Source organism: Epinephelus fuscoguttatus, linkage group LG11, assembly GCF_011397635.1.
Source record: "Epinephelus fuscoguttatus linkage group LG11, E.fuscoguttatus.final_Chr_v1".
Taxonomy (NCBI): Eukaryota; Metazoa; Chordata; class Actinopteri; order Perciformes; family Serranidae; genus Epinephelus; species Epinephelus fuscoguttatus.
This window is the reverse complement of record NC_064762.1, coordinates 28,545,563-28,557,977: the sequence shown is the minus strand read 5'-3', so window position 1 is coordinate 28,557,977 and position 12,415 is coordinate 28,545,563. Positions and strand designations below refer to the sequence as shown.

Here is a 12,415-nt window from a genome sequence, read left to right as displayed (position 1 = left end):
ATTTGTTGGATGATACGTTGTCCCACAAATAATCGCAATGACCAATATTATTATTAAGACCATTTTATGCCACTGATATAACTATAACATAATTATCATTCTTGGGAATATTCAGACATTGAATTTGGAATATGAAAAAAATATTTAACATATTTTCAAGAGGTAATTAACACCTGTTAATATACAAAAGATAATACATTTATAGGAGCAGCCCAAAATTACTCCATTTGAGACTTAATACAAAATTTGGCCAACAAAAATAAAACTAAGTGATGCCTCTTTTGACTAATTGACAAGCTTAGCAAAGCTCTGGGAACACTGCAGTTACCTCCATGATAAAGCCAATGTGCTGCCGGGACGGACAGCCCAGGAGCCGGGAGGTTTGCTGGTGGATTTACGGAGTGGAAGATGAAGTTGTAGGAAGGTAGAATTACAAACAACAGACGTTTTAGCTTGTTGCCAGAAAATGGCAAACTACTGACTATCAGGACTGCGTCTCTTCCACTTCAAAAGTGCAGCTGCAGGCAACCAGTAAGCTACACTGTGTCATCTTTGAAATGTTTGATTTGTCTTTAGATTCGCACAAGCAATCAGGGTGGAGAGAGAAAAAAAGGGGAGAATCACTGCACCAAAGTCTTAAAGTGGGAAACTCAGCTGTTTGTTCTGGCACCATGTTTGCTAAAATGTTGGGGACATTTTTTTTAAATAAAAAACACATGTTATAACTAATAGGCAAAATCGAGGTCATGTCCATAAATCAAAGGTAAAGTTGATATCATAATTATCCTGACAGGCCTATCTTAAGTAAAAATAAGCACCAAGAAAACAGCAAAATATTTGTGACAAATGACCTGGAAACTACATAAAAAAAACATTTTAAATTCAACATTCAGGTGCTTGGGGCACAGAAGACTACATTAGAAATAAATAAATAATAACTAAGATGATCATGACACAGCAGAGTTTCTAAGTAAAGAGTGCAGATGATCTTCAACAGGTTCACCAGCAACCAAAAAGCTGTGTTTACATTTAGTCTGTCTTATCAAATGTGTTGTGTGTATCCCTCAGGTCTAACAAACATGTTGAGTGCATTCACTTCTCATAAAACATATGCAAACCTATTTATTTTTTAATATTATATATCGTGAACAGAAACATTCATGCTTTCTAGCCTGCAGTCTTCCTCTTTACTGCCTTCACTGTTGCATTGCTAAGTGTCTTTGCTTGTTGACGGCCCCAACTTTTAACAAGGGACTGGAATGTGTAATATGTTATGTGCCTGCGCATGTGCATGATGCAAATGTGCACTCGTAAAAACATTGCTCCATAGTGCTCACAGTTGTCAAACACTCCACATTAAGTTACCTATGGGAGGGGAGTTGGGACAAAAAGTTGACATAATGTAAACACTTGATGAATAAAGATCATTTTTACATAATAAAAATGGCTGCTACAGAACTGTTTGCTTGTAATAGATATAATTGATGTAAATAAAGGTGATGATAACTGGTTGGAACAAATGTGTTTGACTAAGCTCTCAAAGCAAAGTGTACTCTGCTGTGGATGTTTGATGTCTGGACAGAGGGTAATGTCAGATAAAACAGTTCGTTGAACATCCACCTTCTGGAATTTAATCAGTGAATTGAAGTATCAACACCAGGCTGAATCCATTTTATCTCATTTTTATCCCATATAACCATTTTATTTTATACACACATTTTATTATCTATTACAAAGGACAAGTTTTGTAGGCTTCCCATAAAAACTGCATCAGAATACAGCCAATCACAGACTTTGTTCCATTAAATTTCAGGATGTTCCGGGACTGTCCTTTTTAGAGTTTATAGTCCAGTCATGGCACAAGCATGTGACTTTAAAGACAGCAATGTGTTTGAACCAGCTGTTGGAGGCTCAGACTCACCTTGACGGTGCTCTCAGCTGTGTTGAGGGACGCCTGAAGCTTGTGGGACTTCTCTCGGTTTTCCCGAGCTTCGTCCGATACCCTGGCCAACTCGGCCCTCAGTTTGCCGAGGGTTTTCTGGAGCGCCGCCTCCTGAGTCTGGAATTCCCGCCGCAGCTCGGCCTCGGTGCGTTTCCATGCCAACAGGTTGTCGGCAGTTAGCTGCTGAGTTCTCTTCATGGCCTCCAGCTCGCGCTCGTAAAACGCCTGAGCCTGGGGACGGACAGACTGGTGTGAAAAAAGCACCTTAATCCAAAACAGATTAATGGAAGTATAAAACATAAAGCCTCTAGCACGGACACTGTGCTTTATCTTCTTTACTAACTTTGACTTTTTTCACTCTTCTTTCTGAAAAATTGGATTGCAACCGAAAAACATATTGGACGGTTTGAAAAGCTTTCTCATCAAAATGCATTCTAATGCATAAACAACCAATGCAGACAAAATTTGAAGCCAAAATGTTTTGGCTGACGGCATTCATTGTCAATGAGGATGTTTTTCTGTTGAAATTAACATCTTCTAAACACAGTACAATTTGCTGTACACAAATCTGCAGATCACAGCCTCCAATTTCAGCAAGGTCAACAAAGCTGTGCCAATAAATGTAATTTTGGTTCTTTCTCAACCATTACTTTCGTCAGCAGAGCCTCTTTTACTTTACAGCACCATTAGGTGTTCCTTTGTTGTGCTACAAAAAGAAATAAAAAGCAGTGTTTTAAACAGCGAATTCTAATTACATTTTACTGATGTTTTTATTCAACAAAGGCTGATAACCGATCTCAGTGGAATTTCAGAGATTTTAGGGTTCAGGGCAGATTCGGAAAGTTCAGTAAACAGGAGCATAATGTGAGGCTTGAGGTTTGTGTCCCAGGTTTCAAAGCAAATACATAATCGTTCCACCCTCAATATAATAAACAATACATTTGCCTTTGATGCAGAGTTGCTGACATTTATCATCCAGCACTGTACAGGACAGACTCCAGCGTCATGCATTTATTAAGTTTATGTATAAATGCATTTACGTTATAAAATATGCCTGTTTAGACCTGCATAGATGTAACAAGAGGCTAATACTCCACCACAGGAAATACTACCCAGGTTATCTGCAGTGTGTCCAAGCAATCTACAGTAGCCACAGTAATGTACCTTGCTGAGTTTAGCCTCATACTCCTCCACCAGCCTCTTCTTGTCCTGTTTGAGCTCCTCCACCCTCTCTGTCAGGGAATCAACCTATAACACATCAGCACGACAAGAGAAAGACAGCTCATGTTTGGTGAAGTTTGGGGCAATCAAAAACAAAAGGCTGTCTTAAAGCTGGTGTAGGCAGTTTAATTTTGGCGTCATCAGGTAAAATCCCAAAATAAACTTTGAGCAGATAGTAATTCAAGTGCACTGAGAGAACTTCAACTCCTCTTGGCTCTATTTTCAGGTTCAAGAAAATCTAGGCTGTGAGGGGAGACTTTGACCAATCACAGTTCATTTCAGAGAGTGGGCATTCCTATTGGCTGTTCTATATGCAGATGCATGTTCACATCCCTACAGTGAAAGCATGATTCAATGGCGGAGAATCCTGCAGAAAAAGTTGCTATCCCAGCATTGGCAACAACTGCCTACACTGCAAAGAGACCCAAAAAGGAAGACGGACTTATTAAAACAACAAAACACATGTCAATATCAGCAAAGTGTTTCAGAGATGGAGCTAAAATGTTACTAATAGTTTAGCCTTCTGCTAACCAGAGCTAAAGACTCATGTCTAAAGCAAATTCAAGTCTGTGTTTATGTAGCTAACGTTAGCTGGAGCCTCAAATCACAAACCTTTCTTACACCGAAATTGCCCTCTTTATGCGGCCTTTGCATTTTTACACAGAATGAAATGCTCCAGTGTAGGATTACAGACAGCATCCCGGCATCTTGGAATCAAAAGAGGCCTGATGGGCGTGACATGTAACATCAGAGTGTCAGCCTCTAGACATAAAACATATGCAAAATATAGAAATAACAAACAATTACCGCCACAGTTATATACTGGCTGATCTTGTCCTCCGCTAGGAAGGTAGGGAGCTCCTGAATCTCAATGTTTTCCCAATTTGCGGACATTTACTGCCACTGTTCTTCTTCTTTAAGTTAGCCACTTACTGCTAACAGCTACTTTTTAAATCTTTAAATTGTAGGTTGCTGGCATAACAAGTCGTAAAAACATCACAGCCATCTTGCCCATGGCCCCGTCCTGTGGCTGTCCTGTTCATACAGACACCATTTTGGCACTGTTACAATCTCCTGTGGCGTATTAAGGGTGACACCACAGTGAGGTGGTGCAATATTCCCGCCTTGAACAGATAGTGTAAAAGGGGCTATAGTGCGTCCTCCGCCTCGCTCCCTGCAGCTACAGACCACACCACCAGGAGGAGAGTGGGCTGAAGCTCCAGATAGACCCCCAGTCGGCAGCTGCAGCAACACGAATCCAGCCAGCACAAACCGCAGCTCAGGGGCAACCTGCCAGCCTGACGGCAGTATTTCTGTTGCTGCTTTTAAACACATAAGATCTGACACTGCTGCTGGCCAACAGCTTGCTGTGATGCAAGCCACTTGGGGGGTTGCGCTGCCTGAATTAAAGCTGCTACAGCAGCCGACTGAAAGTCCGGATCTACTATCCGCTCTCAAGTAGTCCACAGCGGCAGGGAAGTGAGGCAGAGGGACTGTGGGCTGGCTAGCCAATTCTTGTTTCATCTGTGGTCTGATAAACAGAGAGGGAGCTCTGAGGCGTGTGCCGATGCCTGTGGTCTTTTGGTGGGAGGGGCTTAGGACAGAGAGGGGGGAGCTGCAGGAGGAGAGTGTTTTCAAATTCTGCCATTTTTTTCTGCCTCCTCCAGCTTTAATAATTTGGTGTAGAGAGATAAACACACTTTAAAATGTGTACAATGTTGCAGTGACAGTGACCTTACATACGTAAAGAAACAGTTGGAGTTGATGTAGCAGGTTAACTCACTGACAGTTTATAAGGTAGTAATCACAGCTGTCCCACTTTTTTCTGGTCCCCCCTGTTGTGATTTAGTTTGTTGCTTTAGCTTTCATTTCTGCTCTATTTTCGCAGTCATGAGTGTGTTACCTCGGCTTTATGGAGCTGCCCCAGTTTCTCCTGGTCTTTACTGTAGTTTGCGTTCTGACTCTGGTGGCTGCGGAGGAGCTCCTGGATCTCCTGTCTGTGCTGGGCCTTCAGCTCCTCCAGAGCAGCCCTCTTCTCCTGCTCAAACTGGGTCTGGGCCTGGCTGAATGTACGCAGCTTGTCCTCAAAGGACCGTCGCATCTCCTCCACCTCCCTTGACATGGACACCACACGCTGCGTGTGCTGCCAAAAAAAGACAGGGATGAAAGACTGAGTGGACAGGAGGATTGCTTTATGGGTTTGAAGGCTTCTTACACTGTGGGTTAACTTTTTAAACAACTCTAAGCCAGGTGGTGATGTATCGGCTTGGGGGAATTTGACCTTCTGGCTGCCAACCTGTCTGCTTTAGCACTGACAACCAGCAAACCCATTAAATAGAAAACCATTCATGTAGCATTTTCTCCAATCAATCGGATGCATATTGAGACTGATATTCAATATCAGTGACTTCAAGGATGGTCTCTACATTCACAGTATCACAAAGCTGGCAAGGAACATGATAAACATCTCCCCAGGCCAGATTTACATTTACAGATTTACGCCTTCTTATTAAATTTGCCTGCACAGTCTGAAATTAGCACTCATTTACGAAGCCAGCAGATAATTACACAATCAGCGACTCATGTTAACTACTCGGTGCAATTTGTACCTGAAAACATAAGCTAAAACGATTCATTTGAGTGGTGAATTCTGTGCAACATAGAGCCCTCAACCAGCTCTGGAACAGAATAATGTTCATTTATTTGTATTTTGATGATACTGAAAATGAACTACTGATAAAGTTACTAAAATGTGCATGAGCTTCAGTCTGATTGTACATTCTTTTGTTGATTGGCACTCAAAATCATCCATCCATTCCCTTTTACCTAAACACAGAGCTGTACATCCTCTACCCTCTGTATGTGAATCAATACAATAATGTCATCCATCTGTCTATCCATCCTGAATCGATTTGTAACAATGCTCACTGTCCACACATCCACCCACACACACGCACACAAGGGAAAGGTCACATACACTGGCTTATACACTTGACTTATATACTGTAAGTCCAAACACAATCTGTTGTCCCGATATATAACAGACAAGGCAGAAGCTTTGCACTCCTCTGCCGCTAACTACAGCAAAACAAGGTAGGCCGTGTTTAATTTTAATTCATTGAACAAAAAAATTAAACACTTTTGTTTTGGCTCCCATTTTTTTCCCCACAAGTTTAAGTTAAAGATCTAAGACTTTTTCACGTGTTCAATAGATAAGTGAGCACTTCTCCTTTTTCAAGATAATCCATCCTCCTGAAAGGTGGGTAAATAAGCAGGTGTGCATTGGGATGGTCACAATAAAAGGCCACTCTAAAATGTATAGTTTGGTCACACAACACAATGCTACAGATGTTGCAAGTTTCGAGGGACTGTGCCATTGGCATGCTGACTTTATGCTGACTCCATCAAAGCTGCTGCCTGTGAAGTGACTGTTCATTTCACTACTCTACTATACTACTTTTACTACTCTACTATACTTTACGATAAGACATCTCCAATGTGGTTTCCCTTAATTTGGAAGTACATCCAACCGCCTTCACAACAGCAGACCAGGTGTAGCCACACCAGCCAAGGACCTCCACATCCAGTGTCTCCACTTTTAGGATGACCTAAGACCAGCCAGTGGGAAAGCTGATGCAACAATTGATGGCCAAAGTCATTTTCCTAAATTTGGCAGTACATCCAACCGCCTTCACAACAGCAGACCAGGTGTAGCCACACCAGCCTAGGACCTCCACATCCAGTTTCTTCACCTTCAAGATAGTCTAAGACCAGCCAGTGTGAAAGCTGATGCAACAGTTGATGTCCAAAAGTCATTTTCCTAAATTTGGTAGTACATCCAACCAGCCTCAGAACTGCACAAGTCGATTACAATGACAAACTGCTGTCAGGTCAAGACCCTGGTAAGGACAATGAGCATGCAGAGTGGCTTCCCTGAGATGGTTTCTGATGGCTTGTGCAGAAATTTTTCAGTTGAGCAAACCAACTGTCGCATCAGCTGTCTGGTTTCAGATGATCTTGAAGGTGAAGACGCTGGATGTAGAGGTCCTGGGCTGGTGTGGCTACACCTGGTCAGCTGTCGTGAGGGCAGTTGGATGTATTGCTGAATTCAGGGAAACAAAACTGGAGACGTCTTATGGTAGTGAAATGAAAATTCAGTTCACATGCAACAGCTCTGGTGGACATTTTTGCAGTAAGCATGTGGATTTTAACAAATTAGCAACTAAAATCTGAGAGAAATATATCTATTAAGTGCATGAAAAAAGTCTTAGATTCTTAACTTAAACCTGTGAAAATGGGGGCAAATACACAAGTGTTGTGTTTAAATTTATGTTCAATATCTTAAGTTTGTTTTAGGAAAGTTAACTTTATAGTCCCTATGAGTGGGAATAGATATCTCATAAAGTGCCAGGTTGGCACCAGATGAGGAAGGACAAGACTTTTAGTCCCTCCACATTTTTGGTGTTATGATATTATAACACCTGGTCTGGGTTTAAGGATTAGACTGCATTATTGAAGGTGGGTGCATTAGAGGCTGTGACAATTATGGCTCATCACAGTCACTACTTTCACCTTCTTTAATCACGGAGCTCTCCCCATTATGACACCCTAAAAGTCTGGGAATCTTGTGGAGAGTTTTCCTCATAGGAAAGGCATTGTTCTCTGAGACTTTGGATGGAAATTAATCTTAAACTTCAGTTTAGATCCTGAACAATCTTTATCACTTCATGTTGCTCATCACAGCCTCACATCTACCTGTATTATGAGTAAAAATGTGGAGCTCCAGACAACATTTTGGCCAGCCTCGTTTAATAAGAAATGATGCGCACAGCCATTACCCCGGTCACCCACTGTTAAGGATGACACAGGGTGAAAGACTGACAGGAACGGACAGTCCTGGGGGAGTTATAAATGGAGCGAGAACTTTTCAGTGACGAACATTTTTGTGGAGCTGTGTGACCTGTTTTTAAATGTGTCTGTCTCTAACATGCTTTTGATATGCTAAAAATAATAGGATAATTACACCATGTTCGATGTGCACATAAGCACAGAGGGCAGTGCTATTATTTTACAACAGTTTGATACAGGTTACAGCTGTGGCGATAAGTTGGATGTCCAGACAAACACACAGTGGTGATGCTGACAGGCAAGTGAGACTCTCCAGCCTCACAACAGGGGACAGAGACAGACATTCATACTGATTACCTGCAGCTGTGACTGCAGCATAATGCCAGGCACCACTGCCTCTTAACTCACACACACTCTCTCTCTCTCTCTCACACACACACACACACACACACACACACACACACACACACACAGACTGCATCATTCTTCTGTCTACCTGGGCCTCAGTGCAAAGCTGCATGTCCTCCACCCTCTGACGGTAGCTCTCGAACTCAGCCAGCGCCTGTCTCTTCATCCTCTCGTGGAGCTCCATGGACTCCTCCAGAGACTGGATCCGCCTCTTCAGGTCCATCTCATCACTGATCTTGCTCTTGTACTGTTGATTTAATCAGGGAAAGTATTTAGAGATTGCATCTGATTGTGCACCAGAACACACACAAAAAATCAAGGGATACATGTGCCAGATTGTCTGGGTGGAAACGCAGTAGGTCCACCAAACTTCATTGACATCTACAAACACATTTTATGTAATTTTCTGACAAATAAGCTACAATAACATACATTCAAGAAAATATATAATTATGATATATATAGTCTTCTTGGCGACAGTCAATAAAAAAACATGGCATTCTGATTTCTTAAATAGGTTGGCTGATGTGCATAGACTTTAGCCTTGGCTTTGAATTAGCTCATTATGATACTCAAATCAAAATGAAAATTAAAAGATTAAATAGGTACACTCACTGCAGTTCAATTTATTATATTTAATTCAAAGCACAACACTGGGCCCTCCCTCCTGGAAGACTTTGTGGAGAAGTATAGCATGTAAATGTCTTTTTATATGTGTTCTGCTGTTCAAGGTTATTCACATCGCTGTCAGGGAGTAATTCCCATAAGGAGAGATGACATATAGACCTAAATAATTAATATTCGGATGATTAAATATTGATGAGCTCCTTCTGAATGTGATCTCGACTCTGTGGCTCTCCAGTGGATCAGCTGCCATGTGATAGTGTGCAGCTACAGTGCAGAGAAATACAGTAGTTTACTGCAGCTGTAGATGACTGTGAGATACACAATGATGCCGTCTCATGTTGACTGACTGACCCAGATGTGACCGCAGTGAGTCCACTTCTAAGGAGTCCCTTTGGCTTGTTTTAATATTCATGAACTGTAAATAATTCTAAAAGTAATATTGTTGTTATTCCTCCAAGGAAGCAGCGATTGACGACATTACTTATTTAAATTAATGTTAATTTACAACCAGCAGTGTAAAGCAACTAAGTACACAATGTGCACAATTTTGAGGTACTTATACTTTGCTTAAGTATATATTTTTATTTATGCTACATTATACCTCTACTCAACTGCATGTCACAGGCAAATTTTGTTCTTCTTACACCAATATATTATTTCTGTGGGGAGTTTACATGTTCTCCCCGTGTCAACATGGGTTTTCTCCAGGTACTCCGGCTTCCTCCCACAGTCCAAAGACATGCAGGTTAATTGGTGACTCTAAATTGTCCATAGGCGTGAATCTGAGTGTGAATGGTTGTCTGTCTCAATGTGTCAGCCCTGTGATAGTCTGGCGACCTGTCCAGGGTGTACCCTGCCTCTTGCCCAATGTCAGCGGGGATATGCTCCAGCCCCCCCATGACCCCTAACAGGATAAGCAGTTAAGGAAAATGAAAATGAATGAATGAATATATTATTAATGATTAAACCTTACCCAGCAGGAACATTTAAGTGATATGTGCATTAATCTATCAGTGTTAATGTAATGATATTAAACTGCAATATACATTATTCAGAAATGGACCATTATGCGTAATGGGGACTTTTACTGTTGGCACTTTAATTTATGTTTTGATGCTAATACATATGACCTTTTGCTTAGGTGAAATTTTAGTGTTTTTACACTGTGGTAAAACTACTTTTACTCATAGGGAAACTCCTCCATTTTGTTGTGTCTAAGTGACTAATGGAGACAACAGTTTTTGAAATTGGTCCAGTATTGGGAGAGGCTGCTCCAGCTGCAGCAACAAAACAGGCTGTGATGTGATCACTATGGGCAATTGTGCACCGTCAATGCACGTCCATTGAAAGTGCTTATTTTTGCCACTGGCAGACTCAGATTGTTATTAGAAGTGTCTGATAATATTGTAGAAAAGAAGAAATAAACATTTTTTTTTCTGATATTTTCTTGATCTGTTCATTATTGTGACCAAGTCTTGCTTACGGAAAAGTCTCAATATGGAATCTTGCGAGAAGTGACTTGTTGCAGGGAAAACATCGTTGGCAATGTTAATGAGAGTTGGAGAGAGGGGTGCTGAGAGTAGGTTGTTGTTTTGGAGTACAGAAAGCACAGCTTAGTGTCCAGTATTTAACTGATTTTCCTAATGTTGAAAAGTCTGCATGATTTCAGAACTTCAGGCTTCTCCTTCAGCAAGACTTGGTTCCACAAACTAACAAACAGACCAGATCTTCAAAAGGTAAGCAAAAACATTTCATTTCTCTGTAAGGATCCTTTCAAATAATGTTGTCGGACATTTGTAATAACAATCTTGAGCTTGTCAGTGGCAAAAAACAAGCACTGTTAAAGGATGTAAATTGATGTAGCGCATGGGATTACATAGTAGGGATTACATTGCAGCCTGTGTCACCACTGTGGGTCTCTCAGTACTTGAGCAATTTCAAATACTGTTGTCTCCATTAGTAACATAATATCCCTTTTAACAGAGATCGTAGGGCTCCTATGAAGTCACTTCTTCAGGTTGCCCTTGCATTTATCACAGAGAGCCATATGATGGTGGCATCATGCTGACATTACATAATCAAAAAAGGCGTGACAGGCATGACCTGTAACACATAAGCTATGTTACTGGGTTAACATTTAACATATGCGTCAGCAGGGCTTTATGAACAATAGCAATGGCATAACGTGGCAATAACAATCAATTATTGTCCCCATTATATGGCTGCTGATCTCGTCCTGAGCTCTGAAGATAAGGAGCTCCTGCACCTTGTTCTTTAAGTGAGCCACTAGCTGCTATCAGCTACTTTTTAAATCTCCCATGGTGGGTCGCACGCATGACACATCATCAATATGTCGCATCCCTGCCTCCTATGATCCCGTCCTGCCAGCTGTCCCATTTACACAGCCATCGTTTCAGCGGTGTAACTACCTCTGTTCCAGGCTTAAAGGTGAGACAACTTTGTCCTCGCATCCTGCAATTGTACCTTTTATACAGAATGGTGAGGCAGCATAATAGTGCCATACTCCTGTCTTGAACAGGCAGGGTAAAAGGGGCTTTGCACTAAAAACAGGAAATTATAGTTAACAACTCACGAACAAGGTACAGGTGATTTAACTCAGAGAACATTAACGTCATATAAAAGTATTCAAAATTACAATTAATGTAAAGACCTGTAGTATCTTCTCCCGGGTCTCGGAGAGAATCTGCTGCACCTCCTCTTCATGGGCCTCCTTCAGAGTGGCGATGGCCGCCTCGTGTTCGTCGTTTTTTGTGTTCAGTGCATAGATAACCTGCAGCAGAGAGGAGAGAAACCCATTAGCTGTCAGACATGTTCACAATCAGGAGTTGTTGCGGTATTAAAACTGGTGGACTTACTTACTGAACTTACTGGACTTACTGAAAAACATCATAAAGAATTCTAATTATGTGTCAGAGTTGGTACTCGACTTAAGGGAGGGTTAGAATTTAGAATATGCACTATAATACACCAAAAATACTTCTACGGAACATACAGTATGGCTACATTTGTGCAAAGATGTATATAAATTCACTGTTAAAAAGATGCAAACCCTTGTTACAATTTAAATAATTGCAAATTCTTTTTTTATTCCTCTAATTAACTTACAGATCAAATGCAATTAGGACAAAAAGCAGGCAGAGAAATGCAAATTACTGTCGTATTATAATGGTTATGAAGCTATTGCATTGCAAATCAGCTGTGGTATATAACTGGTATACAGCTGCACGCAGTATATGCCGTACAATCCCTCCAGTGTATGCATGGATGTGTTAAGTATTAGCTCAGAAGCATCAGTGATGCCCCACAGTCATAAATTAGCGATCGCTTGATGCCTTGTATTGCTGGGGA

At 41.2% G+C, this 12,415-nt stretch overlaps 1 protein-coding gene across 2 annotated transcripts in view; it reads right to left on the bottom strand.

Moving 5' to 3' along the window:
- The window catches only part of fam184ab (family with sequence similarity 184 member Ab), a 230,106-nt gene that overhangs the window by 125,047 nt on the left and 92,644 nt on the right, over positions 1-12,415 (bottom strand). For both annotated transcript variants that reach the window (XM_049589644.1, XM_049589645.1), the window contains exons 2-6: positions 11,718-11,837; positions 8,508-8,666; positions 5,067-5,306; positions 3,107-3,190; positions 1,922-2,173 (exon numbers count right to left, since the gene is read on the bottom strand). In XM_049589644.1, coding sequence (XP_049445601.1) covers positions 1,922-2,173; positions 3,107-3,190; positions 5,067-5,306; positions 8,508-8,666; positions 11,718-11,837 — 855 coding nt within the window. The remainder of the gene's footprint in view (positions 1-1,921; positions 2,174-3,106; positions 3,191-5,066; positions 5,307-8,507; positions 8,667-11,717; positions 11,838-12,415) is intronic.